This window comes from Gekko japonicus, unplaced genomic scaffold, assembly GCF_001447785.1.
Source record: "Gekko japonicus isolate JY-2015 unplaced genomic scaffold, Gekko_japonicus_V1.1 scaffold303, whole genome shotgun sequence".
NCBI classification, from domain to species: Eukaryota; Metazoa; Chordata; class Lepidosauria; order Squamata; family Gekkonidae; genus Gekko; species Gekko japonicus.
The window spans coordinates 656,402-675,431 of NW_015169180.1; the positions used below are offsets into that span (position 1 = coordinate 656,402).

Genomic DNA, 19,030 nt, shown 5'->3' on the forward strand with positions numbered 1-19,030 from the left:
CCATTTTTTAAACTTTATATTATCATCACTAGCAGTGAGTGGATTTTGTCCAGTCTGAAGGCAGCACATTATTTCACTTGGAGAGCTCTCCCTTTCCAGTTCTAATAGATGAAAATAAATAAATAAAAGAAACCCAGCAGTGCAGTTTGCAGTCTTTATTAGTGGAAGGGAGCAAGAATCCAGTAGCACCTTAATGACTAACAAAATTTGTTCAGGGCATGAGCTTTCATGAGTCACTGCTCACTTCTTCAGATCCCAAATGACAATAGCAGCCATTAGTACTGAGAAAAGAAACCTAGGTCTCAATTCAGCTCAGGAGGATGCATTGAGCTTCATTATCAGTTGCAATTCGGCAGTTCTTCTCTCTAATCTCCCTTTGAAATTCTTTTGTAAGAAAACTGCTACTCTTAGGTCAGCAACTGAATGTACTGGAAGATTAAAATGTCCCCCCACTGGGTTTTGAATGTGGTTTCTTATAGCTATAGAAAGAGTAAGTGTAGCACCTTGAAGACTAACAAAATTTGTGTCAGGGTATGAGCTTTCGTTAGTCACTGCTCACTTATGTCCATTTATTCTTTGCATCCTCCTGGACTGAATCCTCCTGGACCAAACAGAGACCTAAGTTTCCTGTGTCATTACCAATGATCATATGTCCATGCATACTACCCCTCTGCAACCGAGCCTATTGCCATTCAGCATCTGAAATCATCTTTCTAAAGTTTTTATCTCCGGTACCTCATGTTACATTTCATGGCACACATGGTCCGGCCCGACAAAGTGACATTTATGTCCTATCCGGCCCTTGTAACAAATGAGTTCAACACCTCTGCTTTAATGCTTGCTTTCTTGCATATCATTTTTCCACTGGTTAAGTCATTCAGTCAGACTTCCTGACCTTGTGTGTGTTTACTTGAAAGTAAGTACCTATGAGATTTGCTGTAAGGCAAATGTCTGTGTATTGCAATTTAGTAAGTCACATTCAACTCAGTAGAACATTTTGCAAAGATTTCTAGCATGACATTTCCAAATATTAGGGCCAGTCTTCACAAACCTTGTTAGGATTTATGGCTTATGTATGGTAATTTGTATTTTAATGGGGAAGAATCAGCCTGGCATGCAAAATTACCCATGCTGCTGTAGCTATCACTGTTTTTAGACAACATACTTTCATGTGGAAAGCAGAAATACAACAGGGGCAGAATTCCCTATTGTGGTGTTGTAGTACTTGGACATGGAACACTTGCATTTGTGCTTGTATTGGCATAGGAAGTACTATAAGAGAGACAACCCTAGCCTTGACCCATGACATAGCCCTTCCTGGCTATTATGTTCTTTATCACTTTTTGTCCCTCCATTCCGGTCTTCAGATATAAAGCCAGAGGACCTGAAGGATAAGGCCTTTTCAGTTGGGGCTTCCCACCAAAAACCCTTGAATAGACTCGATTTCTCCGTCATTTTGGTCTCTTGTCACTTTCTGTTTGTAGGCATCATGCTAAGACTTTTCCCAGCAAGCTTTTAAATAATGGATGATTCCTCATTTGCCTCAGTGCTGGTGTACTGTTTGCCAGTCCTTTGTTACAGATGCTGCTATTTTAATTTTTGTGTTATAATTAGATTTAATTCTTTTGGTGTCTGCTTTTAATTTTTCTGTGAATCTAATAATTTTTTATTATGTTGTGACTCTCTGTGGAGAGGTGGCTTGCAAATATTTTAAATAAATTATAAATAAATAAATAATGATTGTAAATAAAACAGGACTGCATGTTGTGGATTACATGACCTGAATGCTACTCCATATAAAAAGCTTCTATGCATGTAGGAAACTAGATGTCAGAAGAGCATCACAGTCTAGTCTTCTTACTGCTGCTCTTGCTTTCTGTATGAGATCATAAATTTAATGGGTTGGCATTTAGTCATATTTTTTCACTTCCAATCTGAAGCGGCATATTCCAGGAACACCTTGACCTTTCAATGAGTAGTTTTTCTAGAGGGCTTCTTAGATAGCTTTATGCTACTGGAATGGAGCTGCTGGCACTTTTGGATCTATCTAAAAATGGGAGCAATTTTCATGATCCTCCAAGTACTACAACTAGCATATGAAAGACAACAAAAGAATTTGTCATTCTAGCCAATCAGAGATCCCACTGTGAATGGATCACCCATGTGAACAGGAAACTTGCTTTTAATCAGTTCCATTTGTCCTCAGTGATGTCAGCACATAGCCAAAATCTTACTGGCTGTGCATCCTCCTGATATTTACGGTGTGATCTTAGACTTGCTGGTACAACTCTTGAAAGAAAAAAAAACTAACTAAGGAAAAAAAGCCAGCATATTGGAAGCATATTAACAAAGAATGGGGTCAGAAAGCAATTTTCTGTAGTCCAGTTTGGCCAGGGATCCTGGCAGGGTTTTTTTTTGCCATCTTCTGGGCATGGAGCAGGGGTCACTGGGGGTGTAGGGACAGGTAGTTGTGAATTTCTTGCATTGTGCATGGGGTTGGGCTAGATGACCCTGGCGTTCCCTTCCAACTCTGTGATTCTATGAATGACATATGTTCTATACATGAAGAGTGATTTTAAGAAATAAGGGAGGAACCCCCCCCCCCGCAAACAATACTTTCACCCTTCTATGAGGGAATGATTTATGCATCCCTCCTTGTAACATACGGTGCAATCTTAAACAGAGTAACATTCTTCTAAGCCCATTGAGTTCAATGGAGAATGGTGTAACTCTGTTTAGGATTGCACTGCAAGCCAGTTGACTGAACTGGTGCTTCCGTGTAGGAGATAGACATGTGACTGTCATGATCTGAGCAATTGTGACAGATTTAAAAAAATGATGATTGTCTGTATAACAGTGTCCATCCCCACTGACCCCATTCTCACTTTCAAGGCCCCCAGTTCATACCAATGAATCCTTGCAAGACCACCAACAGCCCCATGGATGGAAAGCAACCCTAAAGATGATTTATGAGGCAGTTCTTAAATACTTTCCCTAAGCAGGCTTGTTAATAAGGCTTTTTTGTTGAGCAGTTATATCAATGTGTTACGAGAAGAATTCTGTGAAGTACAAGCTGTGGCCCGTGAAGGGGGGAAATTGTCTTTTTAATAAGATTCAGTGAATATCAGACAAGGATGTATTTGTGCAAACAAAAATAATATAATTCAGAACGTTATATTTGCTGTCATCTGTTCTTCGCTTTTTACACTTTCCCTAGTGTTTATGTGACTTTATGTTTCCATAGGGGATGCTGATTGAAGGACCACCAGGGCCTCCAGGACCTCATGTATGTATTTGATTTTAAACTTCACGGTCATTTTAAAAATCATGTCCATATCAATCGGTGTGCTTGTTGTTTTCATGGTGACTTGATAAAATGCATGCAGGTATTCAGCTTAGCTTCTCATGGGCCGTGTGACTTTGTTTCCCCAGTGGCAACAGACTGCGAATTCTTCACATATTCACAAATTCTTGTTCCTTTTTGAGAAATCAGCACCTGGCTCCCAAATAAAATGTTTCGTTATTCCTCAGTCCCAGATTGGTAGCAGTCTGAAGCTATTGTGGAAAGTTATGCAGAACAGTCACTTAATGTTCTTTTTATTTATAGGGTCTTATGGGTCCTCCTGGCACACAAGGTCCCACAGGTCCTGCTGGTGACCCTGGTGATAGGGTAAGTCAATGTGTGCTTTGTGGGAGAGCGTGAGAAGACATGATGTTCCAGATTGGATGGTTAGGCATCTAACAGCTGTGGTTTATGAAACCAACATCTCAAACAATCAGAGCTGATATAACACATGGGGTTTCAGCTCTGCTGGGGGAAAATGGATTCAAGGTTGGATCTACCCAGCACAATATTTTCTGTCTATCACATATTTATCTAACCTTCCCTCTTCCTCCATTTTATTGTCATAACAGCCTGGTGAGATAGGCTAGGCTAAGAATGAGAGTGATTGGCCCGAAGTTGCACAGTAAGCTTCTTTCATGATTGGACCTCTGGATCTTCCAAGTCCTTGTATTACTAATTACTATACCATGCAGACTTTCATATTTGGGTCTCTTATCTGATCTCTTTCATATCAAAGCTGGTATTCAGCAGAAATTTGGCTTGATCTCAAAAGGATTTATTAAATGCTATTGTATCAATATAGCATTAGGTTTCCCCCATGTCCATATGCCCAAGGCCTTAACTGCTAAGACCATAGCCCATTGCAGTCTTCAGACTGAAAATTGGGCCCTTGCTGGATGATACTGTTTTGAGGACTCCATGCATACACTGGATGTCATTACACATGTGCAGTGTTCTAGAGGTGGCTGGTCATTGAAACATAGGATGAAGGATACATTTAGGCTTGAGCTCCATGGATGATAGTTGACCTTTCAGAATCCCAAAATATTTATACATCTCTCTGTGGAATGCTTGTCCCTCTTTAGTGTGCTCAGAGTTGTTTTGGATGTGACAGTTCAAGGGAGAAACAGTTGTTCCTGAGTGTCTGTGTGACATCTGAGGGGAAATTTTCAATTTCCCTCAATGGGAAGACACTCAATCTTTAAGTGGAGCACTTGATGCCTACATTGGGATAAATTTTTCTTTTGACCAGATGGATAATTGCAAGGAACAGGAAGCAAATTCAGTTGCATTTCCTGTTTTGTCTGAACATTATTTCTGAAATGTCTATGTCTGCAGCTTAAAGGCATCATGGCATGATTAGGGCATACAGATGAAAGCCATTCTTTGTTGTTTGTCTGTAGCATCTGTTAAACAGACATACCATTCCCTTGAACACAGAAAGGACTGTGACCCATTAGTATACCATCTGCGGTACATGCAGAAGGTCTCAGGTACGATCCCTAGCAGGTCCAGCTAAAAGGACCCAACAGTATGTGATGTGTCTTCCTGAGGCCCTGGAGAGCTGCTCCCAGTCAGAGAAGGCAATGCTGACCTTGATAGACCAATGATCTGACACTGTATAAGGAAGCTTTGTGTGTTTATGTGAAGTTATTATGGATAACAGCCAGTGATATAGCTATCCTCCACAAGGTGACATGACTCATCCAAAGGGTACATTTCCCTATTATAGTAAAAGCTTACATTATTTTAAGAAGTAATTAAATAATTCATTTTAAAAATCTTAAAATTTAAATCATAGCTCTATTGTAATATTCAACACAGTATTTGGCATATTTAACTCCAGGCATAATGTAGTAACATTCTATGACTACTTTATTAATAGAAATTCAGGGTAACAGGGTTGAACCCTCTGAATATCTATGAAAGTAGATTCTTCTGATATCTGATGAGGCAAAGGACAAACTGGAGTGGAACTACACATTTCAGGCAGCACAAAAAAGTTCAGTGGTTGCTTTTCCTGAGGAAGAGTAGCTTTTAGAGGGATGAAATAGGAACAGAGAAATCACAGGAGTGAGAGTGCTTTCTCCAGCTACCACTGCTCCACTCCCAACTGCTGTTCCTGATGCAGCTTTGTCCTAAGGAAAAACATTTCTTTGTTTTTGTTACACACATGTGCATATAATCTATATTTAGGTCATCATTGTTTTTGTATCTGGGGGACCCTATACTCATTGCCCTCTAGGGACGTGGATGCCCCTGTCCCAAGTGACAAAAAAACTCAACCCTGCCCCAGTAAAGCTGTGGTTCACTTTGACTGCCTTGGATGTCCTCTCTGGTTATAAGGGGCATGCTTAAATGGACACAGGTTGCCAGACATGGGGGATAGATTTAGCTGTATTGCTCTGGCATTAATAGTCAAACATGGACGGGAGTAGCAGGAAAATAGGAATGGGTTTGAACCCCTTCACTCCACACTGAGACCCTTTGCAGGAGGGGAACCAGATGACCATAGAGGATGAGAAGGCTCCTCCACAGTATATTCCTCACAGACATAATTCAGAAAACATAATTCAGAATTATGAAAACATAATTCAGAAACAGTCTTAAATTAATTTGTTTAAAACTGCTGTGATTTACTGCTTCTTTGTCTTGTCACAACATCTTTTTAATGCATTTGTAGTTTGGTATAATTAACGAGATCTAATTGTATTCATACTGAGCATATTTCGTACTGCAAGTGATGTGGCATGAGTTCCACTTAGCATTACAAGTGACAGTTTAGTGAGCCCAGCATGCTGTTTGTGTCTGGAAGCCCCGCCAATACTACAGCTTAAATGGACATTATTGCTGAAACCTCACTATGAGACATGCTCCCACACAAACACATTCTGCAAGTGGGTGTTGTCATCAATACTTCTATATGCTAATTCATGATGGGTTTCCCTAATGCAAGGAAAAAGAGACTTAGGAAATTGCATAGCTCTCTACAGACTGGCAGTCAGAGCTCTGTACAAGTCTTTCACACTCAATGGTTGTAATTTAATTTTTTTCTTTATGCATAATAAGTAATTAGTGAACTTAGGCCCAAACAACACATTATGTGCAAATACATCATAAGGTGGCCTGGTGGATTATTTAGGTGCGGAAGAGTTACTCCTGTGGAGTTGATTGGAAGCACCAAAGTAGTAGGGGTAAGGGGCAACATCATTTTCCTGCTTTTTAAATTTCCTAGCTCCAGTTTTCTACTCAGCATTAACCCCCCCCCCCCCCCCCCCACCCACTCTCCCAGTAGGCTTTTTGGCCTACAAGAAAGAGATTCAAATAAGACTACTTTAGACATGCCTTATGAAATATTTGTGGTTTTGTTTTTGGAAAGAGTCAGTGTTCTCTCTTCCCCAGCACTTCTCTCCTCCTACTCACATCCACTGAAGGACTTTTCTTCTTGTAAGCAGGCTGTCTGGCTACTGTTGCAAAGGTTTGTGTATAAAGCATAGTTTGAGTCTTTCTGAAACAATGCTTAAAATTCCCAATTGAGAAATTAGGAAACCTTTACGCCAGTTCAGATGCTTCATGAATTCTTCCACTTGGAACAGCTGCAAGGATGGTGTCAATGTATGATGCTTTCTGAGATCCTTTTAACTGGAGATGCCAATGACTGCCTCTAAGACCTTTTGTCTGCAAATTATGTGCTTCCCCCACTGAGCTGTTATATACATTGTTTTCATACATCATGAAACAGACTGTGGAGGGGATGAAGTCCAGAGATGGTATGATGCAGAGATGTGTAAAATTTGAAAGCATGGAGGGAGATACCTTGCTAGTGTTTGGCAGAAGATAATGGAAGGCAGTTCCATCAGCAGAGCAGAACTTTGATGCCCCCTCTGTTCCTACTGCAACCCATCTATCTCCCTGAATGGCACGAGGGGCAAATTGGGGTCTGTAGCAGAAAGGGGGATTTGGCAGAAATTACACCTCCTGTTAGCAGAAAATTTAGTAAATTTAATCTGGATCCAACACTATGAGAAATTAAACACATATTCAGATGTTCAGGAGCTGGGAATGAGCACTGTATTCTCTCAGGAATAGGTCACAGTCCTTATTTGTGTTGTTTCTTCGAAGCACACCATATTGCCATGGTCTCCTGTGCAGAGAGCAGCCCTTAAAGTTAAATTTAAAAAAAAAAATGCAGAAAGAGCGCAGCTTAAGACCGTTTTGAATATGCAAAAAAGGCAATTGAAAATATGTTTTCTATTACTTGCACATTGTCCCAGCAAAAATATTTCAGTCATGTAACTTTCTGCCTTCACCTCTTCTAGGGTCCACCAGGACGTCCTGGTCTTCCAGGTGCTGACGGCTTAGCAGGACCCCCGGGTACCATGTTAATGTTGCCGGTAAGTTGTTTCTTTGCCCTTCCATTCCATCCTTTCCAGAAACAAATGGGCCTTTCTGGGTTGAATTATTATTAAACTCTGGGATTTTTAAACTGATCACCCAGTCCTAGACTGTTAAACAAAGAATAGAAATTAAGGAATCATATTATAGTACAGTGATGCAGCCAAGGAGACCTTTGCCTGAAAACTTCACTGCATTTAAACCATAAAAGAAAATCTGCTTTTTATGAATTATATCAAAATTCTTGTATAATGTTTTCATGGTAATGTCTTAGACTGGACATTTTCTTTGTTGGGAATCTTTTAAGACAGCAAATACCAATTTCAATTAGGCATGTGCACCTCAAAAAAAAGTCAGTATTTTTCATATTTGGATTTCAGGGAACTGAAAAATTTTGATATTCCTGGTTACCCAGTTTCCAAATGCCAATTTGATATTTGGAACTGGGCTTTTTTGGGATGCCAATATTATTTGGCTCTGGTATTGTTATGGGGAATCTTTTTAGTGGGCTGGAGGGGTTGTTTTTCAAGCGAATGGTACCAAAATTGCTTTGGAGCTGCTGGTTCCTATTGTTTAAATAACCCCCTAATTTCAAGTGAATTGAACCAAGACCCTGAATTCTTTGAGATCCTGAATAAAGCCTGCCGAGCCATCCTCCATTGTTTCCTAGGGTGGGGGAAATACTAAGTCTTCTCCTGGGCAAACAGTAACCAAACACTCAAGATCAAGCAAAACAACCACTGGCCAAAAGCCTCTGAATGTGGACAGAACTAGAAAGCCCAAAGAACCAACATAGAACCAGGGAATCCCAGCAGAATGGCAAACCAATATGGCAAGCCCAACAGAAATAATGTCAAACCAAAGAATCACAGCAGAACAAACTTAAGCCGGAGGACACTTTTGCAAGGCCAACAGAAGCAGTGTCAATCCACAGAAGCCCAGCAGAGCAAACTTAAGTTGGGGGATGCTTTTTCAAGGCCAACAGAACCAGTGTCAATCCACAGAAACTCAGAAGAACCCAGGGCGAATGTGGAAGTGCAAGCCCAACAGGACCAATGTCAATCCACAGAAGCCCAGAAGAACCAGACACAGCTAGGCAGACTTATAGAACACACACACACACACACACACTAACGTCAGTGCTCCTTAACATGTGATCCCACTTGCCTGTGACATCACCCTCCCCCTCCTGTTGCCTGCAAAATGTGCAAAAGGGAAAAAAATTAAGCTGCTTTGGATTGCTGGCTTCGATATACCTGAACATATCTGTATATATTCAGCATTGGATTTGCCGGCTTTGGAAGAGAATCTCTGGTATGTATTTGGATCCAGAGATACCTGAAAAATATAGGTCCCGGTCACACGGGCAGGAAACTGCGGGGGGGAAGTGTGGCAGTTTGCCCCGGGGCAAACTAAGGCGCGGTTACCTGATCAGACCTCCCGTGGAGGTACTGTGGAGGTTCCGTGGGAAAGGAGAGGTGCCGATCGCAGACCAATCCCGCGCGCAAAAACGAAGTGCGCGGTGCGGCAAACTGGAAGGTTTTTTTTTGTTTCCACCATAATTGCGCATGCTCCGTTGTGTGCTTTTGCGCATCCACAAAGACTAGAAGAAAAAAAAACTTTTTCGCCAGGGAACATGGGCGGGCGCCGGATGCCACCGGAAACGTGATCAGACGCCCGCCCTTGCCCCGCAGTTTCCGGAAACTAGTACCTCGGAGGTACTAGTTTTTTGCCGCGTGGTTTCGGCAGGAAGCCTCGTTTGAGCCACGGGAGTGCTACACTTCCCAGATGTGCCGGTGAGATCACGCCTGGAAAACCCGCATGTCTTCCGTCTGACTCGCATGGCTAATGTTCCGTGTGACCGCAGCCTTAGATGCTTTTTCCCCCAGATATATTTTTGTATTGGATATATATGAGTGCACATCCCTAATTTTAATGGAGAACTCTGTATTTGAATCATGACTCTTTTCTGTGCTATCTCACCTGCTTTGTAGAAAATAATAGATAGAGGACCCAAACATGGGAGATGAGGGGGGAAAGTAGGAAGGTTCATTGAGGCTTTCCTGATTTTAGAGTAGTTATCAGGAGGAAACCAGTCACAGGATAAAAAAGCAGTCAAATGAAATTCCCATTGATTTATAATCAGCAGTGTTTGTTAGCTCAAAGTGGACAAAGGATAACAATGAAAGACTTGGGCAAATTGATAGAAATGATGGCTCTGTATCAGTACATACTCTAAGCCATATTTGACCTTCACTGCTGGTAAGTCTTCAGATCTGAAACATGTTCCTTATGTCTGTATACCAGCCAAGTGTGACTATAGGGATTTGATAATAAAGAGGATTGCAATAGTTTCAGGAATGATGCAACTTCAGGCTTGTCACATTTAAGATTGCCAGTTACTGGTTAGTTATAACAAACAAGACCACGGTGTAATGTAACCAGCAAAACAATAAATCACCGTGTATGAGTATACAATATAAGCAAATATTTATATATAATGCTTTTGAAATTAAATTGTCAGCAAAATTACAACTATAACAAATTAAATGCAATCTTAGGCTTGACAGTACATATGAGACACTACAGTATAATTTTAGACAAACAACGGATATCTAGTATAAGTCCGTTTACGAATCCTTCTTCAGGTTTGTCGTCTGTTTTCTTATCTTCAAACAAATAAAGTGCTGCAAGCATTATTTCACAATGTAAATTTCATATACAGTTTTTTGTAGCTGAGGGTAGCTGAGCCAAATATCACATTGTAGACTCTGTCACATGAGAGCATGATAGGAGCTCCCCAGTCACCAGATTAAGCGTGAAAACGTACAAAAAACTGTATATGAAATTTACATTGTGAAATAATGCTTGCAGCACTTTATTTGTTTGAAGATAAGAAAACAGACGACAAACCTGAAGAAGGATTCGTAAACGGACTTATACTAGATATCAGTTGTTTGTCTAAAATTATACTGTAGTGTCTCATATGTACTGTCAAGCCTAAGATTGCATTTAATTTGTTATAGTTGTAATTTTGCTGACAATTTAATTTCAAAAGCATTATATATAAATATTTGCTTATATTGTATACTCATACACGGTGATTTATTGTTTTGCTAGTTACTGGTTAGTATCTTACAGATCTGACTGGTAACACCATATTCTGTCAGGTAGTTAGGTTTCTAATATGAAAAAACAGTCAATGTTCAAGAGAGCCTTTGGATTTAGAGGGAAAAGAGTAAGGTAGTTAATACCAAATGTAATTGAAAGCTGAGGTTTTAGTTGAAGTGTATATTTTGAGCATGTATCAACATGGTATAAAGTGAGCAGCAAGAAGAAACAAACAACAAAAATGTGGGGGAGGAGGGGAAACCGCCTGAAGGGGGGGAGAGGAACCCACCCAGCAAGTAAGTGGGAAGAGACAGTTTCCTTTCTTTTGTTTTGAGATAAACCCTGACTCAAGGGAATCTGAAGTGACTGCCTGTTTTCAGTCAGTCAACATTTCTGAAGAGCTTCCAGCAGGTCTGTGCCTTAACTTCAGAGATATATTAAGGATAAATCATTTTGAGAGGGTGAACAGCTACTTAAGGGGGGGGGAAACTTCCTTAGAAAAGTAATTTATGTTGAAACGTATGAAGAATAAAGGATACTGTCTCTTCTGTCACATTTGTTGGTTTTCTCCTGCAACTGGGCTTTCTTAACTAGCCACAGTGCCTTTCATTCAACTTTCTCTTCAGGTCTGTACATTGCAAGGCAGAAAAAAAATGCTTCTTTTTCCTAAGGAAGCTGTTCTCTTTGTTATCTTGGAAAATGAATGGCTGTTTCAAGTGTCTTCAGTCTTGTTTGCTTTTTTATCTTTCCATGTAGTTCCGTTTTAGTGGAGGTGGTGAGAAGGGCCCACCAATCTCTGCTCAAGAGGCTCAAGCACAAGCTATTCTTCAACAAGCCAGGGTAAGCATTAAATGTGCAGAGATGATGGAGAGACCATCAATGGCTAATAGGCAAGTTGAGTGAAGAAGCTTCACCGTCTGACCTTGTGATGTTCCACTCAGATGGTTCCAACAGAACATTCCAGATTTTCCACACATACATGCACACTGCTCTCCACAACCACTGAAGGTGGTTTAATGGATAGCTTCGGACCAAGCAAGCATGGGTTCCAATCTACCCTTAGCTGTAAGAAGCTTGGACAAGTTAGTATATTTCATGCTAATGTACCTCATGAGGATAGAACAGGGAGACCCTGTGGATTTCCCCCTGATTTCTTTGCAGAAGGGACAGGATTAAAAAATAAAATAAAATAAAACATTTTGGAATGCTTCCTCCCCTGCCCCCTGGAATGCTTTCTGGGATTCCTAGGATAGTCTTCAGGTTAGTGGGGTTTGGTTTTTCCTAACAGCTATCTTCTTTTATGTATATCAGTTCTCAGACCCCATCTTCACCTCTTGAGAAGTTGCTGAATATCACTGGCAGCATGTTACAGCTGCGGCCTATCGATATTTTTTTTGTTCATGACACCTACCTATGAACGACAACCAGCTCTGTAAATCTCATCTTCTGATAAGTGCTGTCAGCAGTTTAGTGTGTGTTTATCTTGAATTCTTATTTCTTTTTCAAACCACAGATTGCCATGAGAGGGCCACCCGGTCCTATGGGACTCACTGGAAGACCAGGTCCTGTGGTATGTTAAACTAAGAAACAAACAGTCAGTGCCCAAAGTAATCACTTTGATGTGTTATCCTGGTTGTAGTATCATTCTTTTTCAGCAAGGTGTTTTTCAGGAGTAGTGAAAGCTGGAGTATATCACCCTGTGTTTATGTAAGGCTGTAATTCAAGTATGGTTTCCTGTACAGAAAGTTCCATTGAAGTCAGTGGAGGAAGTATTTTTAGGATAAAAGCTGGGGCAAATATAGAAAGACACAGAACTTGTCCACTTCTGGTCTCTCTTCCACTGCGTTCATAAACAAATTGATAACAAATGAAAGTACAGGATGGAGCCATGGTGGCCAACTCCCCAGTCTCAGAATTTGCTCTGGGGGCAAGCTGTATCTTTTGTAGTGCTAGGATTTTACCTATGATTTGCTGCCACACTTTATGATCAGAAAATTAACCAGTTATGTCTGTTGCTGTGTGAAGACTAACACAGCAGTCCCCCATTGTCCTAAATCTGAAGAGGGGACGAGGGCATATATCTCCATTGTTAAGGTATCCAGGCCAACAGTCCCTGCCTTGTTACTGCTGGTCAGTGCTATATAGCAAAACTTTCACCCCCGTTCCTGCTTTAGTTCATAGTTACACATGATTAGCTGTGGCTAGATGGGAATGGAAATGTGCATTTGGAAACACATCCAAATGCACATTTCCATTCCCATCTAGCCACAGCTAATCATGTGTAACTATGAACTAAAGCAGGAACGGGGGTGAAAGTTTTGCTATATAGCACTGACCATTGATCATACCCAACTGTGCTTCTGTATCCACATTCCGCCACAGTTCAACCACATGTAACTGGATAAGGGTGAGGGAACATTGACCCAACTGTCCTGGCAATGAGGACTCATTGCCTCTTCCCCTGACACTTGTTCTTTTGTAAAAGCTGCCCCTCCCTTTCTCAAACACTGAAAGGAGGGTGCTTTTTATAGAAGATGAAATGCTTCATTGCTTCAGCTCAAGTTATGACCGTGATAATGATTTCTTTCTCCATGCTTATGCTACTTTATCCTAATTCTAGAGCAGCCACCCATTTAAATATTTTAAGAAATATTTATTTGCAACAAGGAGTGCCTTTGATTCTCCAGCTGGATATATTTCATATCATGTGTGTGTCTAGTGCCTTTATAGATAACCATTATTATGATATACATCATTTTCTGGAAAATATGTTTAATGGGTGGGGTTGTAATCTTCTTCCCTTTGTTGTTGATGCTGACAACTGACAAAACTGTACCCTAGAACTCCCATCCTCCCTGAAAAATTTAAGAAAACTCAGCACTAGTTAAAGCCTGTTTATCTATGAGATCTAAAGTAGGTGCTTATTGTAGACAGTACTTGTGAGTAAAATTCCTGTCATATGTTAAATTATTTATTTTCCTGAGTATGTTGAGAATATATATGAACCTTTTGACCATGTTATTATTTGTTATATGTTGACAGTTAACTGTCTGCAATTTGGGGGACAGGCAAAACATACTTCCCTTAAATCCTTAGGCTACCATTACAAGTTGCAGGTTTTGACCCAGTGCCAATACTACTCTGGACTTGAGTGAATCCGTTCATGTCATCTCAAATATGAATGGCTGTCATTCATTCATATAGGGAAGGTAGAGGTGAACTGAATCCATGACTGAACAAGTTTGATGCACAAAAGGCAAGTCCCCGCCAATATCTTTTTTGTACCATTTTGCTCAGCTTCACTACAGTCTGCTTCCTCCCTTAGCCACTGCTTTGGTGTCAATTCTCTTTTAAGAAAAGAAGGTTTAGCTGCTTGTGGCCATATGGTACACAGTCAACTGGAGATAATATATCCAGTGTGATGAGGACATGATGCCACATAGCCTTTATGACAGATCCCTGCTCGTTTGGTTCTGTGAGGCAGATTTTTCCACCCAAACAAAACTGCTAAAATGTTATTCCCCACTCTGTGACTGAGCAGCCCCCTTGTAGCATGTGTTAATAAAAGATTTATAATTTTCTGCATGTCCCACCCTGTAGTAGTGAAGTTATTTGGGTTTTGCCCAGGCCAGATATTTATTGTAGAAAAGCAGGAGCCCTCTTGTTATCCGCTTGGTATATGGCACTTAACATGAAGTAAAGTTCAAACAGGAATTGTGATTTTATTAAACAGGCACCATTGGGTTAGGAATAGGCAGGGGACAAGAAAACTGAGGTAAATCTTGTAGTATTTGCAGTTGATAATATTTTGCATTGGCGACAGAGTATTGTTGAGCTTATTTTCTTAGAAACTCAATTCTTAACTGTGAGAGGTTTGTTTGTCTCGGAGATTTCTTAATAGCAACAATGTATCTTTAAAAGATTCATATATCTTAGTTTCCTTGTTCCCTCTAAGCTGTAGAGTCTTGTGAGCAGAAATTCTACTTTGTGAGCTACTAGCATTAAAACTGTGAGCGAGCGATTTGGCCACTGCATCAATTAGTCTGCTCTGGAGCCATCCCTTCCTGAGCGAAGACAAAGATCTGTGAGCCGGAGGCTAAAAACCTGTGAGCTAGCTCACACTAACTCAGCTTAGAGGGAACACTGCTGGAGGCTAATACTTCTTTCCTGTTAGGGTTGCCAGGTCCTACCTGGTAGCTGGCGGGGGGCTTCCGGGTCCTTTCCAGGATCTTCTGCTGCATGTGCTTTGCACGCATGGTAGGATGATGTCACTCGGAAGTGACGTCGTCATGCTGCCAATGTTGAGGGGTGATGCTGTAGTTTTTGGGCAAACTCTATGGGTTTTTTGCCTTCAAAACCATAGAGTTTGCCCAAAAGCTAGAACATCACCCCCCCCCCCAATGGCAGTGACATGATCATGTCACTTCTGTGTGATGTCATTGCATGATGTCCCTGTTTGGGGGTGGGGTTTTCCTTGCCAGCCATTTCATTTCAGCCCAAGCTATGAAAAAAAATACCCTGGGCACATAGCAAAATTGCCATTGATATGATGCCAGGTGGGGAGTAGAGGCTGGACCTGTATATTACAGAGATATTATTAAAGGTACTCTCTTCCCTCCTTTTCCCATCTGTTATACCAATGGGAATTATTTTCTTTGCTCATAATTATTTCTTGATGGATAGTGATGTGTAAAAAAAGAAACAGAAGTTGGATGACAAATGGAAGAAGAACTGCAGAGTTCTATAATGCACACTTATAGGATGTATATATGACATTTGCCAGTTTTTGTAACTGTCCTCGAATTATAACAAAAGAAGCATTCCAGCTCTGCAGTTTCTAAATCACCTTAGTAATTTTCTCCTAATGATGGTTTCCTCTTTTACAAAACTAATACAGTGCTGACAGAAGTAATCAAATGATTCACTTAAATGCTGCTGTTAAGCAGTCACTATCTTTTTAAAAGCTCTCTGGGTGTATTTACAACAATATAAAATGATAGTCCATACGTCCAAGATTACAGGCTTTGCATAAAGCCAGTAGTTTTCCAAGGAACCTCAGTAATTACACTGTTAAAAAAAAGAAGACATACACAGCAAGGGTCAAGAGGAAGCATAGTATTCAAAGTGAAAGGATATATTTAGTTCCTAATGCAGTGTGCAGTGTTTCTGAATGGCAAGACCCTGTTGGCCATTATTGGGCCTCTAATGTAATCCCTGGAAATCTTTGTGCTGCGGAACACTGAAAGCAGATACAGCACTCTTGCTAGAGCTCAACAAAATCTGTGCCTGGCTGGTGCATGGGTTGGAAATCTCTTTGGAAATCCATACTGGTGACTTTGAGTTCCACGAATGAAGAAAAACACAATATAAATGCTATAAAAAATAAAATAAAGTGAAAGGGAATCTTTAATCTCTTGCTCCCCAGAGTGAATACCTATATAAGCTTTGCAGGGTACGATGCAGACAAATGGGAAGAACCATAATAATATGAAGGTTCTACCAAAATTTCTAGTATTATTCCCATTGGCTAGCATAATGTTAAAGAGTACACTTTCTAGTGCTTGCCATATATGGGACTGAATTATTAATGAAGTGAATGTCAGCGACCCTTTCCAAATTCTGATTTCTTGTTAGTAGTTTGATGTTGGGTAGGGTCTTAGAGCAGCAAGTATGATAATTTGTTGTTCCTCAAGAATCTGCTGAAGGTATTTTTTGTGGGGCCTGGCTCTGTGGAAGAGCATCTGCTTTGCATAGGGGAGCTCCAGGTTGGAAATCTCTTTGGACCTCTGGGACCTCCAGTTAAAAAATCAGGTATTAGGTAATGTGAGAGATCTCTGCCCAGGACCCTGTAGGACCAACTGCCAGTCAAGGTGGACAGCACTGACCCCGATAAACCAGTGGTTTGGTTCAGTTTAAAGTAGTTTCATGTGCACTGTTTTTTCACAAGCTAAACTGATCCTACTTAATAGGAGTTCTCAAATATTTTCCCCAAGATGCTTCTTTTGCATCAGCAGAGCTTAGACAAGTGTCTCATGCAAGAGGCAGGAGGGAGTGATTTAACCTCTTCCTCCCTTCCCACTGCAGCCTTCTAACCTACATGGGTGTTACTCTGTGTAGGAGGGAGTGATTTAACTCTGCCCTCCCTTTCCACTGCAGCCTTCAACTGACCTGCATGGCTGTTACTCTGTGTAGGAGTGATTTAACCCCTTCCTCCCATTCCACTGCAGCCTTCTGATCTGCATGGCTATTGCTCTGTGTGGGTCCCTTGACCCTGGGGGTAAACTTCCCTGAGGTCAGGAATGGTTGCTTGGGGGCAAGGAAACTATGAAGACTGGTGACTCATGGGATCCAACCCATATTCTTTTCAGTCTTCTATTATGTATTTCATTTCCCCTTGGGTTATAGACTGGTATTCATATGATAGGGATTTAGGCACTTGTGAAGCCTGATCATATGTTGCCAGAAACCTCTTGCCTACCTGAAAACACCTATAGTAATTGCTAGTCCTACTACATCCATTATAGTAGATGATGGTATTTCAGGAACACCAGGAAGCTACTATTTTTCCCAAGGCTCTTCCCTCCTCGCTGCTCAACTATCCTGAAGATAAAGTGTCCCATTTTATTTTGTGTTCATGCAATAATGGAAGAGAGATTTTTCTCTTCTTCACTGACAGTGGAGTATTATAGTAAATTGCTTTCCTCCCCCGATAATTCTTGTTCCTTGCTCCATGTAATCTTGTCAGTAGCCCATAGTTCTCTGAGTGGGAGAACTTTTTTTTTTTGGCCCCCATTCAATTCCACATTATCAGGGTAACATTCTGGGCAGCCACTGATAGCAGAGTAAATTTTGTACCAGAAGGCAGCTTGCAACCTGGCCTCCACACCATTGTCCATCACACGTTTGGTGTAGTGGTTAAGAGCAGTGGACTCTAATCTGGAGATTCCCCACTCCTTCACATGCAGTGAACTGGAAGACCTTGGGTCAGTCACAGTTATCTCAGAGCTCTCTCAGCCCCACCTACCTCATAGGGGTGTCTATTGTGGAGAGAGGAAGGGAAGAAGATTGTAAGTCACTCTGAGACTTCGAGTGAAGGTGGGGTATAAATCTAATTTTTCTTCTTCTTCTTCTTCCTCCTCCTCCTCCTCTTCCTCCCTCATAAAGCTGGGTAAGAGCCAAATGACAGCTTCTCAAATCTGGACAACATTTTATCAAGAGCTCAGTTGTATTTTTCAAAGTAAGATGTACTGAGGCTTTCTCGAAACAAAGGGATTCAGAACAGACCTGTACAGCTCGTGTCCCACCAAGCCAAATGCAGTTTATTGTGGGGCCTTGCCAGGACACCCACCCTGCTTTATGTTACTTTGAGGTTCTGTGTTACTTTGAGTTTGGTAGGTCAACATTGTGTTGATCTGTTTTTACAGAACTGAAATCTTGAATTACAGAATTGAAATGCATTTTACACTTCAGAATGTGAAAGAGGCTATATTAAAAACTTGATGTTATTATTTAATTTTCTTTTCAGCCACTAGGAGGCTTTAAAAAGCCAGTTGCTTCAATTCAGAACATCAACGGAAAAAAAATGATGTATTATGATTATTTTTAAGTCTTAATTTCTCTACATCCCTTGATACACTACAAAGAAGCCTGAATTTCAGATAAGCAGATTGCAACTATTTTATGCCCACAACAGCATTGTGATTATGTTTTGGAAACCTAGTCCTTAATCACAGGGTCTTTTGTTGTATGGCTCAATTTACGGTATTAGCTGTCACATATAAAGCCTTTCATGGACTTGGACCCTCATATCTGGGAGACCACCTCTCCACCTGTGCCTCCGCCATGACAGCTTTGCATATCTGAGCAGGGTCTTCTGCAAGAGCCAACCTGTAAATGGGCAAAATCAACAACTGCCCGTTCATGTGCCTTCTCCATTCTGGCTCCCACCTTATGGAATGGCCTGCCTGAGAAGGTCAAGAAAGCTCCCACTCTCCTGGCTTTCCACAAACTATACAAAACTGAATGATTCAAGAGAGATTTCCTGTGGTGGCGGCAGAGCTGCAATATGCTAAATGTTTCCCAGAGTCCGTGGATAAATGATTGGGGACTTTGATCTATACTACTTTCAGAGGTCATTTCGGGGGGGAACGCAGTTCCCCCAGGTGAGGTGCAGGGGGG

The 19,030-nt window shown here is 41.0% G+C and overlaps 1 protein-coding gene across 1 annotated transcript in view; it reads left to right on the forward strand.

Annotated features, from left to right (window-relative positions):
* COL11A1 (collagen, type XI, alpha 1) overlaps positions 1 to 19,030 on the forward strand; it is a 362,318-nt gene that overhangs the window by 137,620 nt on the left and 205,668 nt on the right. The window contains exons 10-14 of the mRNA XM_015416098.1: positions 3,245 to 3,286; positions 3,608 to 3,670; positions 7,666 to 7,740; positions 11,609 to 11,692; positions 12,366 to 12,422. Of these exons, the coding sequence (XP_015271584.1) occupies positions 3,245 to 3,286; positions 3,608 to 3,670; positions 7,666 to 7,740; positions 11,609 to 11,692; positions 12,366 to 12,422 (321 nt within the window). The remainder of the gene's footprint in view (positions 1 to 3,244; positions 3,287 to 3,607; positions 3,671 to 7,665; positions 7,741 to 11,608; positions 11,693 to 12,365; positions 12,423 to 19,030) is intronic.